Source organism: Hippocampus zosterae, chromosome 20 (assembly GCF_025434085.1).
Source record: "Hippocampus zosterae strain Florida chromosome 20, ASM2543408v3, whole genome shotgun sequence".
Taxonomy (NCBI): Eukaryota; Metazoa; Chordata; class Actinopteri; order Syngnathiformes; family Syngnathidae; genus Hippocampus; species Hippocampus zosterae.
In genome coordinates, this window is record NC_067470.1 from 8,560,330 (window position 1) to 8,579,270 (window position 18,941).

General features: G+C 43.5%; 2 protein-coding genes across 2 annotated transcripts in view; one reads left to right on the plus strand and one right to left on the minus strand.

Annotated features, from left to right (window-relative positions):
• Positions 1 to 670: 670 nt before the first annotated feature.
• Positions 671 to 11,175, minus strand: cpa6 (carboxypeptidase A6). Its single transcript, XM_052054535.1, has 11 exons — positions 10,799 to 11,175; positions 8,898 to 8,973; positions 8,664 to 8,788; positions 8,233 to 8,347; positions 7,338 to 7,439; positions 7,172 to 7,276; positions 5,673 to 5,783; positions 5,474 to 5,564; positions 1,762 to 1,964; positions 1,603 to 1,687; positions 671 to 1,276 (listed from the first exon to the last, which is right to left on the minus strand). The coding sequence occupies exons 1-11, from the start codon at positions 10,906 to 10,908 to the stop codon at positions 1,062 to 1,064; spliced, it is 1,338 nt and encodes a 445-aa protein (XP_051910495.1). The 5' UTR covers positions 10,909 to 11,175; the 3' UTR covers positions 671 to 1,061.
• A 1,326-nt stretch (positions 11,176 to 12,501) lies between these two features.
• Positions 12,502 to 18,941, plus strand: part of prex2 (phosphatidylinositol-3,4,5-trisphosphate-dependent Rac exchange factor 2) — a 41,937-nt gene continuing 35,497 nt past the window's right edge. The window contains exon 1 of the mRNA XM_052054480.1: positions 12,502 to 12,897. Within this exon, the coding sequence (XP_051910440.1) occupies positions 12,760 to 12,897 (138 nt within the window). The 5' untranslated portion in view covers positions 12,502 to 12,759. The remainder of the gene's footprint in view (positions 12,898 to 18,941) is intronic.

Consider the following 18,941-nt stretch of genomic DNA (forward strand, 5'->3'; position numbering starts at 1 on the left):
CGACGGTGAACGGAGGACAGGTGTGCATGACACGTTAATCAAGCACAGTGCGCAGGTGCGGCAAGGTGGCGACGACGGCCTGTTCTCAAGCTACGTGAGCACTTTAGCACAAATGTTTGTGGACGTTTTCACTACAGTACATTTACGGATGGCAAGTAAGGAGACTTGCCCACTCGCGGGACAACGGCGTTCGAGGTTTGAGTACAGGTACATCACGTCGCAATTCACCTCCCTGTGCATGATGTGGATCACTGGATTGTAGCCAGTAGCGCTGTTTCGTTTGCTACGGATTCAAATGATTTTGGTTTTTCAATTCTGAGTTCACCCAAGGAGAATGAAAGCGTTCTGAAGTTTAGATAGAAATCAATTTAATGTTACTTCTCCATCAAAGACTAAATATGTATCGTGCTTTCAACCTCTGGTGTGGCTTTTTGAGCTTCGAATAATTTGTCTGTTAGTTACAGTGCGTGGTCGCTAGGTGGTATCGTGAGAAACAATCATGCTGAGACGGGTATAATCACGGCAATAGTGACATCTACTGGCAATATAAGGACTACTTTTGTTTTTCCAGACAGATGACAGGACAATTTATTTTACCAAAAAGAATGACAAGTCCACGCTTGTTTATTTTGAATATTTTAAGAAGTATAAGAATGACATTATTTTGGGGGGTCAGGGTTCCTTAAAGGGGAAGTGAACCCCCCAATGTTCTTAACAATATGGTCTAAGCAGCCCAACTCGTCTAAGAAAAAGTATTCGAGCACATGATCACACATTTACACAATATATCACAAGTTCAAAATGTTTGATGCATAAGTGAGCAATAACTGAAAAGGTACAACGACCTATCCTAATGACACTAAAAGACACAGATAGCAACTGAGATACCCAGACAATGTTGCAGTAATGAAGGCAATTGTAACGTTTGCATCCACTAGTTTCAAGCAGGTCATTTGAATGTTGTTGAATTTTAACAAAACGTGTTGACAAGTGCTTCAATGGCAGCTTATCGTCCTGATGTTGTGTATTGTCATGGTCGAAACACTGCACGGCGAGTGCATTCATATGTACGGGAAGGCTTCGGTGTCCGTGTGGCACTTCTTGAGCAGGCCCAATGCGATGGCCTTAACTGCCCGCATGGTCTCGTTGCACGTGGGGTTGATGAGGGTCTCTGGAAGCAGGAAGCCGAAGTAGCCCGTGTCTCGCAGCTCGAAGGCGAATGCGTATGGGATCCCATTCCTGTAGGCCCAGTCTATGGAACTGCCCGAGCTAACGTCTTTGTGACAGAGAGGAACAGAAAGCAAAATCCTGCACCTTGTGTTTCACATTGTCATCCCGGTTATTTCTAGCGGCATACAGTGGTGCCGTGAAAAAGCCTTAACTGGTTTAGTGCTAACATACAATGGGAAACACCACAGGCCAGCAATTAGCATCATGTGTGGTAACAGCATATACATTCATTGGCATATATTCTTTATCCTCTGCGGAACATGACGAATACTACTGCTGTACTGAGAAGCCCAGAGAGGAGCTAAAGTTTTTTTTTTTTTGGAGCCACTATCTGCAAATAGTACCTCAAAAGATACAATAACGTGTACTCACAAAGGGTCGTAGAAGCAGGTCCATATCTGTACTTGACTCCATAGGCTGAATATAACGCTTTCACTGCATTGTGAGCTGCCGACTCCTTAAAAAAAATAAATAATTCCAGTGATGATAGGTTTTGTCTGAAGTTTGTTATTCCTCACTCGGCGGTCTTACCACGCAGTTAAAGTTAGGGATGGCGGCGTACTTGTAGGAATATGGGTAGAGGAGCATCTGGGCGTACGCATGCACAGAAATGTAGGCCTTGACGCGCTTCTTGTGCTTGCGCAGGAACTTGACGACAGCCCTTACTTCTGGCTCCGATTCGGGGTTGGGCCCGCAGTAGGTGTCGTCGCAGGGGTGAGAAGAAGCCCCCTCTTCTGCGAAACACAGCAAATCCATTTTATTTTTACAGTTGGGATATTATTTTTTGCAATTAGGGCTCATAAAATCAACAATCCCACCTTTGTCTGCGCCAAATCATGCTGATTAACCAACTGTTATGATCCCAGTTAGCCAGCTACGCTAATGCTAGTTACACCGATGTTTGAGTCATGTCAGTTTTGATTGACGTCACAACATCAGAAATTATTGGAAAATGTATTCTTCGTGTATAATGATGTATTGTAGATGATGAGGTCATGTTTTTTTCCACACGTGTCATTAAAGTGTAAGCACCTTGATCACAAAGCCCCCAAAGCGACAATTTCTTTACATCGCCCCTTTGTAACCAGAGGGCTTTGACGCTATTAACTCTCCCTTTCCTTCCCAATTGAGATAACCTCTTTTTTTTGTTTTTTTTTGGTCCAAAATACTGCATTACTGTACTTTACCCACCCATTTAGCGACCCCAACAAAATTATTCAACAACGATGGATAATTAGCAAACAAAAAGCATGGATAATTTGGAGAGTCGGAGCCCAAGTGCGGGCACCATGGAGTATACAAGCACGCCAATAGCAGACTGTCCAAGGAGGGTGAGTTCCCCTTTTGGCGATGTATTAAACTTTAAAAATGTTGATGTAAGCGTACACAATAATCATCAAGCCTAGTCATAATTTGCATGACAAATTGGGAAAGTTGCATTCCTGATGGCACATCATTTCTTGAAGTAAAACCAGAAATAGCCCTCAGAGAATTATGAAATCCAGTCGTGACAACGTTTCTGATGTTCCCAGACCGCAAATTAAACCAATCTTGGGATGAATGGCAGAGAGTGGCCACTTGTTTCGAATCCGATTGGGCCAACTTGGACCTTGTGGTATAAAACCAGCTTTGCCTCTCAAAGTAACAGAAAGTGGGATGCTCAGAGATCCGAAAATTCAGTTGTAAAGAGGTTCGTGGGGAGGGGGGGGGGGGGGACATATAATTTTCCTGGATCCCCCTAAGATGCATGTCAGTAATTGCACCAATGGTTCAGTGTCTGGTCTCCAGCGGCCCAAATGTTTCGACCACGATTTGGCCAACCCGCAGGGTTGACGGGTTCAAAACCATGCATCTGTGCATTGAGTTACTGTGTGCTCAAAAATCTTGCGTGTTGTTTCAGACGCACCACCAACGGCACCAGGCAATGGTGTCGGAAGGAGGTTACTTCAAACAGAGTGGCCTCAAGCGGGCTCTCTTCTACAGCGAGAACTCAAACCGCGACCTGGTTGCTCAAAACACTGCTCTGAGAGCGCAGATGGAGAGTGAGCGCCAGAGTCACCACAGGGAGCGCCAGAGACTCCAGCAGGCTCTGGACGAGGCGATGAGTGACCGGAGTGCACCGGCGATTGAGCAGAAGCTTCGGGAAAGGGAACACGAGATGGGCGTCCTTCAAGACATTTTGGCCGCCGCTCAGCGGGAAACGGTGCAGGTGCGGCAGTACTGGATGGAGGAGCATAACCTGCTCAAGAGGGCCCGCGAGGACGACTCTGAGAACATCGTGGCGGCCGTCAACGCCGAGTGGCAGCAGTGGTGGAGCGTCCGCGAGCAGGAGGCGGCGGCCCAGCTGCAAGCTCAGTGGGAGAGCGCGCAGTGGCACGCCGAGGAGATGGCGGCTCAGTTCAACGCCAAGCTCCAGAGCGTCCAGAGGCACAACACCGACACCGTCGTTTACTACAAGGCGGAATTGGAGCGCCAGCAGTGGCACATGGGCCGAAGCATCATGGAGAAGGACGACATGATCGCCAAGCTGACCAAAGAAAACTGCCTGCTCGAAGCGGACCAAACCGCCTTGTCCGGACAGATCCTCAAATTGGAAACGGAAGCCTGCGAGCTGCAACAATCCGTTATCCATCTGAGTGAGGAGCTGAAGGAGGAGCGGGAGGCCAGGACGCTGGTGGACGAAGAACTCCCCGCGGCCATAGCCGCACTCACGCGGGAGATTGAACTGGAGCGCCAGCACCACCGGAAGGAAAAGCAGATGCTCCGAGAAGCTCTGGATGAGATTCAGCTGCAGGACAAAGGAGTGGAGGCCAGTGACCTGCAGGACGCTCTGGCGGCCTCCCAACGGGAAACGGCCAACGTGCGCAAGTACTGGATGCAAGAATGCGAGGAGCTCAAAAAGAGTGCCGAGGAGAACACTAAGACCATGGTGGAGGCCATCAACGGCGAGTGGCAGCGGTTTAAAGCCGAGTGGGAGCACATGCAGAGGCACACCAGCCAGGCCCTGCGGGAGAAGGACGATCTGCTCGCTACGTTGCTCGCCGACATCGAGAAGTTGACATCTCAGCTCGTCAAAGTCAAACCGGAGACCCCGGAGCATCTGGATGCCGAGACTGCGCTTGGCAAGCAAGATGACCTGGATGATCTGGCCTCTCCCCGACAACTTTCTAACAAGTCTGGGGTCATTAGTGTGCAGTAGTATTGACGCTGATGCACTTGGGAGAGTTTTTACGGAGACGGCTGGTCTACAACAACACTATGGAGGCTCTTCAGGCAAACGCTGCGGAAATACACGTCAAAAACCTTACCGGTTGGGACCACTTGATCTCATGAGACCTCAGTCAGCATTCCCCTCAAAACGGTTTTAATGTTTCTCATTTGGTTACTTATTTTTGGGTGTATTTCGTTTCAGTTCTGTAATGCCGCCAACGGAGAGTCCTGTGATCTGACCGTCAAAAGATATAGCGGAGGCAGAGTGACGTTATCAATTGCTCAGGTCCAAAATGGCGGTTGGACTCTTTTACACCATTAAACAACGCCCCAAAAAAACAAAACCGGAATGTTGTTTATTTCCAAAAAATTTTAAGTACTTTATTTTCTTCCATATTTATGTTTCGCAAAAAATGCATACAATATATCCCTCCTACCACCTTTGAATATTCAAATACATTTTCTCTTTCAATTTATGGTCAATATTTAACAGTATAGGGCGGCCCGGTAGGCCAGTGGTTAGCACGTCGGCTTCACAGTGCAGAGGTACCGGGTTCGATTCCAGCTCCGGCCTCCCTGTGTGGAGTTTGCATGTTCTCCCCGGGCCTGCGTGGGTTTTCTCCGGGTGCTCCGGTTTCCTCCCACATTCCAAAAACATGCGTGGCAGGCTGAACACTCTAAATTGTCCCTAGGTGTGAGTGTGAGTGGTTGTTCGTTTCTGTGTGCCCTGCGATTGGCTGGCAACCGATTCAGGGTGTCCCGCGCCTACTGCCCGAAGACAGCTGGGATAGGCTCCAGCACCCCCCGCGACCCTAGTGAGGATCGAGCGGCTCGGAAGATGAATGAATGAATTTAACATTATAATATTGTCAACAAAATGATGTCAACTCTCATTTAAAATTCCATTGATCTGAGCGATTAGTTGATTGCAAATACCGTTAAAAACATACTGACCGGCTTTTTCCCCTTGTGTGTTCTCCAAATATTTCCCTGCGTGTTTTTTTTTGTGCGTGTGTGTTTTATGACCACTCACCGCACCATTTGACTTTCCAGTTCCTGTTGGCGTCCACTCCCCGACAGTGGAACTTGCCATTTCTGGATCGCGTCTTCCTCCAGAAGCGATCCTGCACATTTGGGGAGGAAAAAAAGATTCTGGATGCAGCTACAGGTACCTGCCGTTTACACCGGCTTGTGAAATGTGTTTATCGCCACGTGTGGGTCGGTCCAAGTACCGTAGTCCAGCTGAAGTGGTATCCGTCCACGTTGAAGACGGGCATAATGTAGAAATTGAGCTGGTTGAGCAGTCGTCTCATTGCCGTGTCGTATCGGTACAAATTAAGCGCCTGTAATTGCGTATATCAAATCGTCTCAGGCATGTCCTTTAAAATGCTAGTTAAATTCATTGTGGAAAAACTGAAATGCTAATAATCGCCACAACTGAGTCCAACATAGTTCTTAGTCTTGACACGGAGTTTTTGTAAATTTTGATGAAATCTCATGCTCGCGTTTATGAAAGAGTAGCATCAAACTTTTTTTTTTTTTTTAATCACCAGGGCTGTTCAAACTCAGTCCTCAGGGGCTGTTCCCCCACCCCCCACCCCCACCCTGTTTTAATGCAGGAAGAGATGGAAAACGGGCAGAACAGCGCCCCTTGAGGACCGGAGCTGGACGTGCCTGGATTAAATCATCAAATTTGATCACGGGTATTTTATTACTGGGCCACAGGAAAAAAAATGAATGGATTTGCAACCCGACAAATTTTCTGGAGGAAAAACGGCTCATTATGGAGCCAGCCAGCAAGTCTACGTACATGTTAACAGCATACATTTTTTTTATCTTGTGTAAGATAGCACAAATCAGTTTGCTTTTCAGTACCACCTTGGCTTCAATACAAACACACAATAAAACAGACAAGCACACCTAATTTCACGTGGCTCGCTAAAAATAGCTTTGGGGTCTGAACTTCCTTGAAAGAACCTCTGAAATTGGCGAAAATGAGACTAAAATGGCCGCCACAAACCAAAATACAAAACTGTGTGTCTGTTCAGGTAGGGGTTCTTGAGTTTTTGTGGGCCTGCTAATGGTAGACAAGCTTACCAAATTTCATATGACGAGCTAAAAATGGCTTCGAGGGTGAATTTAAAGAACAATGGCCAAAATAGTCCCAAAATGGTCGCTTCAAACAAAATGGAAGACTTCATGTTTCTTTTCAGGCATATATTCTTGAGCGTTTTTGTAGCTTTCCTCACGGTGGGAAAAAAACAGCAAATTTCATGTGGAGAAATTGGCTTTGGGCGCTGCAGTGTGAAAAAAAATGATTTTGTTTTTTGGAGAGGGGCCCAAACATTAATAAGCAGAAAAAGCCTTGACTTGCCAAAAGCATTGACTTAGAAACAAACCGTTTTAACTTTTGGCGCGTCCAATAATTAAAAACATACTTTTTCCCCCCACAACCTTCTGAAATCTTAAGCTGTTACTGAAAAAAACAGGCGTCCTGAAGCAAAGCCATGTGCCTTTCAAACGAAGTCAACCATTAAACAAATTGTAAAAGCGTGGCTCTGGCCCGCCTCTGGCGTGACTTTTAAGAGTTTCAGTTCATGATGAAACTTGTAAACGTCTGCTTCTGGACCATAAACGTGTGTTGCTTGATTATAAGCACAAGCGTGCAAGGTCGAAACGTATTTTCATGTATAGATTTTGACAACAATAAAAAAAATAAAAGTAGCGCTACCTCTTTGACGAACCACTGACAGAAGGCCGGTCCTATCCACTCCCTGGCGTGGACCCCGCAATCGATCCAGACGGCTTTTTTCTGCGCCCGACTTCTCTTTCCTAGCTGACGGCAGATAAGCGTTGTCCGTTTGGAGTTTATTTTGAACCGTCCCCGCGCTTCTTACCTGAAGGACGTAAAGGGGCCGTCCTTCGTATGACTTCCCGATGGAGAACATGTTGAGCAGGTTGGAGTGCGTTGTGTTCATGTCAAACATCCACCTCTGAATCTAAACAAACATGTATTTTTTTTCATTTGAAATGCATGGAATAATTTCAGAAGTACATTTTAGCCAGTATGGGTTTATTATGCATCTCTGAGACGGAACTGGGATCAAATTTCGCAATACTGAAAATTGTAGACATGGTTCCAATTTGGTCACAATAGCTGTAGTTCAAAAGGTCAAAACCACCCTAAAATGGCCGCTCCATACAAAATGGCAGACTGTATCATTTTGGGCATGGTTTTTTGAGACTTTTTTTTGTGCGTTGACTTTTGATAGATATGCTGACCAAATTTCATGTTGCTCGATAGCGGCAGCACCAGGGGCTGAATTTTCAATAAATATCTGTGAGAAATTTGATGTCAATCCCAATCCAATGAGTGGGAAGCATAGCCTGCCTAACTATAATTTTGTGGATTTGAAAGCAGCACTGCCATGACTCGGCTTTATTAGAAAAGTAAACAAGGGAACCCAATTTGGTCGCAATCTGAAGACATTTTTTTACGGACACTGGAAATTGCCCAAATGATCCTAAAATTCCCCTTCAATCCAAAATGGCCGACTTCCTGTTTTTTTGGGCGGTCAACCAAATTTCATGTTCCTTGATGAAAGTAAAAAAAAAAGTCAGCATTTCAAGTCTCTCAGCCTCAATAACTCAATTTAATTTCTGGGACTAAGAACAGTGTCACGATTTGGATCTCTTTGAAAAGTAAGAGCACATCCCGTGCCGTGTGAATCAAATTTTCTCATGACACAAAGTAGTGTAGTTGGTTTTTGCTGGACATGGAAGGACGGTTACCTCCTCCAAGGAGTGGTAGATCTCGTAGTCGTATTGACTCTCTGACCGCCGCTTGCGGGACGAGCGAAGTCTTGTTTGCTTTTCAATTTCCTGCTGCAGATTAGAGATAAAAACGCTGCGGGGGGAGGAGAGTGACGTCACGTTATAAAGAATACTGCAGCGCTCCTATTAAAAATGTTTGCTTTAAGATAGACACGTACATTTGTGGTGCTTTTTTATTTTTTTTCTCCTAAATGACCAAATTTAAATTATTCATCTAACTTGATGTCTTTTGTTTCGTTGTAATTTACTATTTTCAAAAGGGCATTATTTTATGACGTCATTGACTTCTCGGGCCGTTCATACTTTCAACTTATTTTCTGTAAAATTAAAATATAAATCGACGAAACGTACAATATTGTTCTGATAATATGACTCTTGGTACATCTTACCTGTACTTTATACGCTCCTGCTTTAAGGCGGCGTGGAGTCGTTGCGTGTGTCTGCGTTTCATGTGCACGTCCACCGTCGCATTCCAACCGATCAGAGAAACGCTATTAGGCTGCCACAAGTCCACCTTAACCGTATCAAACCAAGTCATTGTTATTACATTGCTAACGTTAATAAACCTTTTTTGCGGGGGGGGGGGGGGGGCGGGGTCGTAATATTACAAGAAGATAGCCTACCTTCATGCTTTCTAGAATGGTTTTTAGTGTGCCAACCTCTTCGCTGTTACTTGGGTTTATTCTGAACACTTGATCGCTGCAAGAATAACAAGTGTTAAGTTACCATCACCTCGAACAAAAAGACACCACGTCCATTTTTTTCTGTCAAACGCCCCACAGCAGACGTCTGATGGGAAGACGCGACGGAAGCGCCGAGCTTCATTATGGGATCGGGTTTCAACAGGTGGCGCGTAGTGTGGTGGAAGCAGCTGTGCTCCATGTTTATCGAAAGCAGCACATGTTTACATGACGGCATGTGAGGCAAACGTGTCTTCAAATTTGGAGATGCATTAGGTGGAATAAGAATTGTTTTCATGCGTCTCGGGGTGCTGCCATTTTGTTCAACACCGCCCTCTGCTGGTGACCGGAAATTGACATCAAAATGGCATCGGGCTCGTATTACAAACGTGTTTTCTGGGTTTGGGAATTAGACGCCCACGATGCGAGCCCGAGTGCTTTCACGAGTCAATTTCAGTCGACAGCAGAGGGCGAGAACGGACAAAATGGCAGCACCCTGAGATTATGGGAAAACGCATGGATTCTTCTGCTTAATATCAAGAAGAATACCATACTCCAATACTCTAGTGGGAGCACATTGAACGTTTATTGGACATCTTTGACTTAAAATACAAATGTGTTTCAGTATTTTAAAGTCGGTTTCTTAAATTTGAAGCTGCTTTTGTTATCTGAAAATGTCCATTTGTTCTACATACGTTTCACAGTTTGTAATGTTGTTTGGCACTTCCCGGCCGCCGTACCTTCAATAAGTGAACCTACTTTTGTTTCTCCAAACCCAAAATGCTGAGAAATTCTGAAGAAATGAAAAAAGAAACCAAGCACAATTTAGAAATGCACGTTTTTCCCATTATATTTTAAAAAATAACAAAAAATAGAGGTACCTGCGCTAGGATTAAAAAACATGGGTTGTGTGTCGGCACGCATGCGTGCGCGCGCGCGCGTTCACTCACGAAAGGTTTTTACAATGTCCCACAGGAAGCGGGGCACCCTTGATGAAGGCGTCAGTTCGGACGACCAAACACTCACAGGGCACTTTATTATCATTACAAGTTTGAGCGCCATGTGTACCGAGGTAACAATGGCGCTCATTCTCGTCTATGTGAAGGGTAGAACTGCACTTCATTTGTCAGCCAGACATGCTCTTATTTGACATCCATCCAAAATACATCAATGTACAGTACGCTTGCCTATATGGGGGAGGAAATGAGACGAGGTGCCTCCCTCCCTCTTAATCAAAAGCCCCATTGACGAACCCTTTTGCGTATTTTAAGATTCAATCCGAGACATCATTTGATCTAAAAATGACTGTATTGACATATTGCTTTTAGTCTTGAAATGACACAAGTGCACGATTTCAATGAAATATGTCGCACTTTAAAAACATTCGATGGCCCTTGTAATATCACGATAATCTAAAAAAAATAGGACTAACCTTGGAATATTACAATTTAACCCCCCCCCCCCAAAAAAAAGATTATACCTTTTTACACCCCCACCCTCGTGCAGTATGCCCCATACATTGGTATTTTCCACTTGTACACAGCTAGGAATTTTCAAACGTTTACTTCAAACACTTTCTGGAAGTGACTTGAGAAGAGATGAAATGCCTTCCTTCCTATGAGTTCCTCGAAAAAAAACGTCCAGGTGGAGAAGTTTGAAGTGTAACATTCATGCATGGTGGTCTTAAATCAACAAAAAGCACATATAGAGCCTTTCTTTGTTCGCTCCAGATGAGAAAATCCACACTGCAACACATCTGATTGCAATTGCGTCTCATCCCTCATGGCCACACATGAATGGAAAAGAAGGTGAGGTGGGGGCTGGGAGTCTTCTTCTTTACTCACCCAGCGTAGCGGTTCTTGTAGAGTGAATGTGCGCATAGCACAGCGCTGAAGATTATCGCACTTGGCAGCAAAAAAAGACGAAATGGCCACCCGAAGTCCACTGTCATCATGTCATGTGAGGGGGGTGGGGATCAAAGTTCTATGGATGAAATTACTCCAGTGACTGGAGTCCACTTCCACTCGGTCCACCTCAGACTGGAAGAACGGTTTTTGACACCTGATGCGCAGGAGGTACCAAATGTGAAGAAGAGGAAGAGGAGGGGGAGGCAGGGGGAGCGTTGACCACCTCGCCTGTTTTTAAACCAGGCTGCTTGGCTGACGACAGTGACGAGGAGGGCTCACTTAGGGCGCAGTGGCGAGCCCCCCACTGCGCATGCGCATTCACAAGTGCGATTCGAGACTCCAAAATAGAAATAAACGGTACACAAATCTAATCTTGAACTGATATTTGATACATATAGGGATACAATATTTCAACTAGTTTGATTAGTTTATCGCTCGATAAACTATGAAATTTTACGATGCTAATTTGTGAACATTTCTGTTCCGTCTTACATTTTGCATGACGGCCCCCAATTTAACATAAATTTTCCCTGAATACGTTTATATTTTTCCTCAGTGTGTGTGATTTTTTTCCTAGTAAGACAAAAACATTTTTATTGAGTTGATTAAAAAAAATCTTTGTATTTTTAGACCGAAATAGTTACTTTGTAATTATTTTCGTATTATAATGATTATTATTCCTAATATTATATGAGAAATGGGCATTGTGTTTGCCTATATCATAAAAATGTTCAGAGCGCGTCTCACTCCACGAAGTTCTGTACTTCTGTTTTACTCCAACGGGCTGATTTAATATCGAAAGTTAACCACCGTCTTGTTTCTTTTGTGATTTTTCCGCAACGGCAGCAGATTTTTCACATGCTTGCTTCTATGTCAACAAGAGCGCCACCTGTTTTACGCCCAATTGCTGGATAGTATACTGTACTACGTAGCCCCAAAACAACAGTAAACTCCTCCCCGCACTCACTGTGACAGCAGCACAGGAATGTTTCGTTTCTCCTCACACTTGATGAGCAGGCTTAGTTTTAGTTAGTTCAAGTAGTGTTGTATTTTTCACGTAATGGTTTTAGGTGTATACGTGTGTCTGTGTGTGTATTTTTTGTCGAATATTTTTAGTTGTGTGTGAATATTGAATGCAGTGAGGAAAATTATTTTAATTAAATTCAATGGCCTCCTCTAGTGGTGACAAATATACATCACAGCCATGGTGAGGTGCTTGCAATAACAAATGTAGCCACCAGAGGGTAATGTTTGGCCAAGTTTAGCTCTGCTCTCATGTCAAAAAATGGAATGTACTGTAGAGTAATTATTAATACAGTAGTTGCAGTGATTAAAGTAATATTGCCTCTTTTAGTTGTGTCGTTTGTGAAAATTTTAAATAAATGTGTTTAAGTAGTCACAGTTTTGGAAAACGGGAAAACAAGTGATTGAAGTAACAAAGTACGGGTACGCAACAGGACAATAACCATCACACGGGCAGGATGGAATGCATAATTCTAGACATATTTATTTATATAATATTATTTGATGAATTTTGAGATTACAATGACTCAGTTTGGTTGTGGTTTTCTTAAAACCGGAAAACAGTATGAGTTTACTTTGAAAACTTTACCGGGAATTGGCTTGTTAATCGACTCTCACTTGACCGCCATTTAGCAAGCAGACTCGTCCCAAAAAGCTGTGTGGGAATCACATTGGCTCACTTTAAACCGGTTTGCATCCTTCCTCCACTTTACGCTTTGTGTTCGCCAACTTTTCACCACTCTTTATACTTACCTTTGTCCTGAAGTTGCTGCAAAGTTAGCAACCAGCCTCACTCTTATTTTAACTATGCCCGAGTAAGTGTAATTATCCTTTTGTTTGCCTTCATTATTTTTACTTTTATTTTCATTGACACCATGACCGAGGAGAGCAGGAGCGAGCACAGAACTGAGAACGCGAAGGATTTGGATAAGCAGCTTCGTTTGCGGGTGTACGTCCTCAACGAGCTTCTCAAGACAGAACGGGATTATGTCTCCACGCTGGAGTTCCTTTCGGTGAGTTTTTCTTGGAAAAATTGAGCGAAAGTGATGACACGCTTGGTGGTCAGATTTGGAGAAGTGCAGAGTTGGCTGCGGTGCACTGAAAATGTCACGGTGCATATTGCAGGTGCTTCAGTCATAAAGTCAGAATCAGTGTAGACTGAAATGCAGTGAAATAACAACAAAATAAGAAAGATTTAAAAAAAATACCCGTACAAATTGATAAAACCATTTGACAAGATACAAGACAGACCTTTGGCATTCCTGAAAGGGGGAAAAACATTAGGGGGTGTGCATGGTGTAAACAAGTTTGGAAAGCCTCTTTAAGTAGATTTCCTGACAAAGTAAGTCAGGAAATGCTGTCAAACGAGACATGGATACCTGTATGTGGGAAAAAATGGGGGTGCGCATGTTTTATACAAGTTTGTGGGAGCTGTTTTAGTGAGTTTTCTCACAAAAACAGTAAAATTGCGAAAACGAGGATTGTGCACCCCCTTCACAGCATCTCCAATTGTGGGGGGAAAAACACTTGGTGGTGTGCGTGGTGTAGACAATTTTGGGAAAAGCTCTTCTAGTACTGATTTTGGGTCATCTTTTTCAAATAATTTGCAACATTAAGTCATCTTGTGCTTTAGATTACCAATACATGATGTGCACCCCCCTGGGGGTGCGTGAGATTACACACATCATAGCGGTCTCTTTATAATCATTACATATGCAACACCTCTGTCCCCCTCAATGCTTTGATACAGACTTTCTTTTGCTATTCACAAATATGTCGCATGCACACCCCTGCAGGTGCATGAGATTAACAGTCTCATTGTAGTGCGAAACAATAATTAGATCAACTCGCACAGATTGAAAATATTGTACGTGATAATTCTGGCGCACCCCCCGTGGGTGTGCATACTACAGTTTGTTTGGGAAACCCAGGCAGTATCTCGAGTATGTTTTAATTTCAAATTCCTCTGGGGTGCGCTGGGCCTAAAAAAAGTACCCTAGAAGAGGACCTTGATAAAAATAATCGCAATCGGACCCACATGTTTCTCATGGAGCTTGTATTAGGGACGAGTGGGTATGGGATGGATCACAGAAGAGGCATCAGAGAGAGAGTGTGTCTGCGTGTGTGTGTGTGTGTGTGTGTGTGTGTGTGTCTCGTCGCTCTTCATCCTCCTCCCGCCTTTTATCTCCACCGGAATTCATTTTGGGGCGGGGGGCGGGAATTGGCTTCTCCGTTACAAGGCGAGTCTGTTCTGCCCGGAAACGTCGGTGCCGGATGCATCCGACGAGGGCCATCAGATGATTCGGTATAAATGATATGTTTCAAGTTTCACAATGTTTTTTTAAAAATTATTTTTAATCATTATTTTGTTAATTATGTTTTTTTCATGGATGAAATGGATTAAGGCAATTCATAAAATTGATTTGACCATTCAAATTTCGGTTCCAAGCTCTGGTGACTAGGTCGCAAATTCAATTCGCACCACTGTAGTGTGCAAAATATATTGTTTTTTTTTTTCTTCTTCTTCTTTTGGAGTGCGGGTGGAGGCGGGGGGCAACCCCCTCATTGTTCCACAGCATTTCCGAACCTCGGAGGAATTCCTCCCGCAGGAAGCGTGCTTTACAAAACCGGTTCCACAGAGCCTCCTGGCCAGCGTCCACTCTCTGTGACCCACCCTGTACTTTTGCCTTTCTGCCTTTCCCCCCTCTTGAACAACCCTACACACACACACACACACACACAAACACGAACACCGGTGTCCAAGCTCGGAACAGAGGCATGAAAAGTCTTGGAAGAGTGAGCCCACTCCACTCTAGTTCTTCTTTCGACACAGTTCCACATCAAGTTCTTTTAATTGTCCAGCGCTCCCTTGATTCATGGGATTAATTCGTTCTGTGACCTCATCGAAATTAATTAACAGGCCGTTAATCCGTTCCAGGTACCAAATAAAACACCTCGATTATTTTATTTTTTTCTTCCTTTGCTCTAAGTTCATGATAAAGACAGAGTATTGTATTGTATAAAATTGGGCCGACCGATTAATTGGATTAATGTTGGCTCAGACGATATGAGCTCTTTAAAAAAATAAAAATAAACGGGGAAAGAAAAATCTGCAAAATTTTTGCATTTGTATTCCCACCAAACGCACATAAAAAAGCTAATCACATTCAAACTTCACTCCCCTTAAAAATCAGTCATAAATCTGCCATTTTTTTTGCCCTATACATTAAAACATAGGGCAAAAAAAAGTTTTATCACTCATCCACTCCCAAAAAAATATATATACATTAAAAAGAAAGAAAACAGCGACCTCAAAGGAATTTTGGTTTAAGGTTGCCTTGCGGAACTAAAAATTCCTGGAACTTTAGATTAGGGATGATTGAGTACTGATACCATTAATCGGTATCGGACCGATACAGGCCTTATATTTAGGTATCGGGTACATGTTACGCCTGCCGATAACAGCCTTTTGACTTAAGGCAAAAAAATAGGAGATCTAATAAGTCCTCCATGGCGGTGTTTGGTGCTATACTGCAGCGAAAGAAAGTTCTTTGCTCACAACATAACTGTATCGGTAGTCTGTATCGGCGAGTATGAAAGAGTGATCTGTTTTTCCAGACTAATCGTGCCACTTCCCATCTGGATGGCGTGTCAATTGGACTTGACCAAGAAACACAACAGTTGGCATTTTTGTGGACAAAAATAGCAAGTGGAAAATCCTGGAGGTCCTGATAAAAGGTTGTCCCAAGTAGGTCTGGATGTTACGTAATTACTTGATTATAACAAGAGTCAGTGGGCGCTGATGTTTATCTTGGGCGGAATGAGCTAGGAAAAAAAAAAGAAGTAAACATTGTGTGTCACAGCCTTTAGCCATTGTCATGTCTGACAGGAAAATACAAAACAATGCAAAGAGATTTATGTGATGCGTTTAAATGCTCCCTCAACTGCCGTCTTCCTTGGCCGGATTAGAAAGCGCAGTTGGCATATATTTATTTCGACGGCCTCATTAGGATGCTTTTGGCAGTCACAGCCTTGAGAAGTAATTAAATAAGAACCCAAAGGCCTCTTGTTGTTTGGGCTTTCTGCTGTTGCTAGGCAGATTTCGTTGGGCTCACTTGTAAACCAAAGAGGTGGACGGGGGGGGACCCAACGTCAGTTTCACCGATCAAGATGAAATTGGGTCAGCATGTCTATCATGACAGGATGTACGAAAAAGTCTTTGAAACCAATGTTCAAAATTGAACAGGAAGTCAGCCAGTTTGATTGGAAGGAGCCATTTGCGGTGAATTCCATGTCCCGTACCAGAAAATCCGGGAATGAGCCCCAATCGGAATTGGAGAGTACTAGACAGGGTACGATACCAAATCAAAAATATTCTCTGATTTCTGTCGTCCTTAGTGAACAAAGATCTTTGTTACGTTGGGAAAACAGTCGTCAACATTTTTGCCCATTTTTCTGACATAGTAACTGAATCGTAATCAATTTGATATGATGTCATGGTTTTGTTGAGGGATGGAAAAAATGTTTGATTTGAGTCATTGATTTAATCGACGGATTAAAAAAAATGTATATAGCAACCCTAATTTGATTACCATCTTGAATTTTCTCATGTTTGAATGTCTTGGAAGCCGTATATGCAACAGCTTCAGCTGCTTGGCTGAAAGGCCATCCAGAGCTTCCTTCCATTTTTTTCTCTTTTGTCTCGGAGTGAATTTGTCAAGCAGGATTTCCTTCCTTCCTTCCTTTCTTCATTCCTTCCTTCCTTCCTGGCCCTGCCCGTCTTTACATTGTGCTGCATGCTCCAGCAGGCACAGAGCCGAAGTTGGAGAACCAACACGTTTACCATGTGACAAGCCCAGAGGAGGTGTATAGGAAACACACACGCACGCATACACACGCACACGCACACGCACACGCACACACACACACACACACACACACACACACACACACACACACACACACACACACACACACACACACACACACACACACACACACAATAAAAACCACAAATGTCATCTGTGCAAATGACTTAAGTGAGCATCCAATGGTGGTTTGCTGAAACTGGACCTTAATGTTTTCATGAAATTAAAGCCAGACACAATACGGAACTTCCACTTTTTTTTTTGATGATCGGATTAAGTAAGACACACAGTGTCTGTCTGCAATTTGAGGATCTTGCTCGAGGCAAAGAGGCCAGTCACGCCACTCAATTGCAAACTGTCTCGTTTTAAGTCCATTTATTTGTGTATTTATTTGAAACAATGACATATTTATAACTGAGCAGTCCAAGCTACCAAGGCAACTTATTGTAAATGATGAATGATAAAATATCCTGTAATGGTAACAGTGTTACAGTTTAATCTTTCCCTCGTCTCCGTGTGTTAGCTTAGCTGGCTAACTAAGCTGGCCTGTTTTAATGGTAACAGTGTCACAGTTAAATCTTTCCCTCGTCTCCGTGTGTTAGCTTAGCTGGCTAACTAGCCTGGCATGTTTTAAGATAAGATAAGCTATCCTTTGATGGTAACAGTGTCACAGTTAAATCTTTCCCTTGTCTCCGTGTGTTAGCTTAGCTGGCTAACTAACCTGGCCTCGTGTGGAATTGAGCATTTTGGTTCGCAAGCTAACAACAGTATTTATTTTTTATTCCTCGTAGCTTAAGACACCACTGTAAATCACCTCTTGAGTGTTTTGAGTCCAAACAACATTGTGCATTCCGAGCTTGCTGAAGCCCAGTGCCTCTTTGCGCTTCTTAAACATCAAACCAACCCGTTTGGAATACAAAATAACATCATAGTTGCTTTTCTGCGTCCAAGCTAATTTGAACGTTTTAACGGTCAGCTTCAAGATGTGACACGGATGGCCAATGAGGCCCCGAAGAGCGTCACCGATGGATGCTGGTCTACTTGGGATTCAGACCTGGCCGGCGTCCAGACAGCCTGGATCCGTTGTCAGGGTTCAAAATCGTTCCCTTGCGGACACGAAGGAGCGGCGGATGCAAACAATCGGTGCTTTGCTCCGCTGCTAGTAAATAAAAAGGCATTTGCCTGACCCAGAAAAAGCACAACGCAATTAGGCAAATGAAGTGTATATTTATGGGCCGTCCTGAAAATGGGCCTCGATTCACAGTCGGCTCGGGTCCATAAATCCAATGAGTCGGCTTGCCGTCTTGGACATTTTCCAGGGCTTCACTTTTAACTAAATTACCCATGAAGCTTTGCTGCTTTTCTTCAGAAGGAACATGTTCCCCCCCGCCCCTTCCCTGAAACTTTATTCCAGGAATAACATGCACTCTTCACCAATAACCGGAATGAATAATAATAATAATAATGATTCAGAAGATTTATAAACAGGGATGAAGCAGTAAACTGCAACAATATTTCACATGCTTTCATCTAATTGTATTTTTTTTGCCAATATATTTTTTGGGGTCAAATTTTGTGTGTTTGTATTTTCTCCCCCAATTTTTTTTTTTATAGTATTGGTGTGAAACACATTTTCCAAGTTCACTAATATTTGTGTTTACATTTTTTACATGTATTAGTGCGCCAAATTCTTTTGACTTTAGCCACTATCCCAAATGTGTCTCTGTTGGCGACATGCTAGCAACACCGAATATTTTGATGACTATTAATGTGATTTCTTAGGTACACCTTTTGATTTTTTTCTCTCTGTAATGCTACATGGCGTAAGGCGTTAGCGGGAAGCTCACCTTTCGCTTAGGCTCGACACTGAAAAGCCCTGTCGAGGTCTGTTTTTTGTTTTTTTTAAATACATATTAGACTTGTTAATGGAATGCTAATGCAGCCGAGTGTCGGAGAGTTGTGAGGTGTGGCTGGCTGCAGAATGCTAATCAGGCCAGTTGCGGTGCAACAAAGAGACTGATTATTGAAGTTGCCTCCTTCTCCCCTCAAATCCAAATTCCAGCACTCACTCTTACAGTTTTCCTCTGAAGTGTTTCTCGGTAATCAACCGACATATTGGCTTGTCCACCCAAAATAAGTGAAATTAACCCTTTCATGCAGGCTGTCACCCAATAACATGATAAGCTGTC

What these genes read in the sequence shown, in the direction of transcription:
- cpa6 (XM_052054535.1), bottom strand. Translation starts at nt 10,908, where the DNA reads ATGATGACAGTGGACTTCGGGTGGCCATTTCGTCTTTTTTTGCTGCCA. An exon ending in CCATTCTAGAAAGCATGAAG is followed by an intron (nt 8,789 to 8,897) that starts GTAGGCTATCTT and finishes GATACGGTTAAG; the next exon opens with GTGGACTTGTGGCAGCCTAA. An exon ending in TCCCTAACTTTAACTGCGTG is followed by an intron (nt 1,688 to 1,761) that starts GTAAGACCGCCG and finishes ATTTTTTTTAAG; the next exon opens with GAGTCGGCAGCTCACAATGC.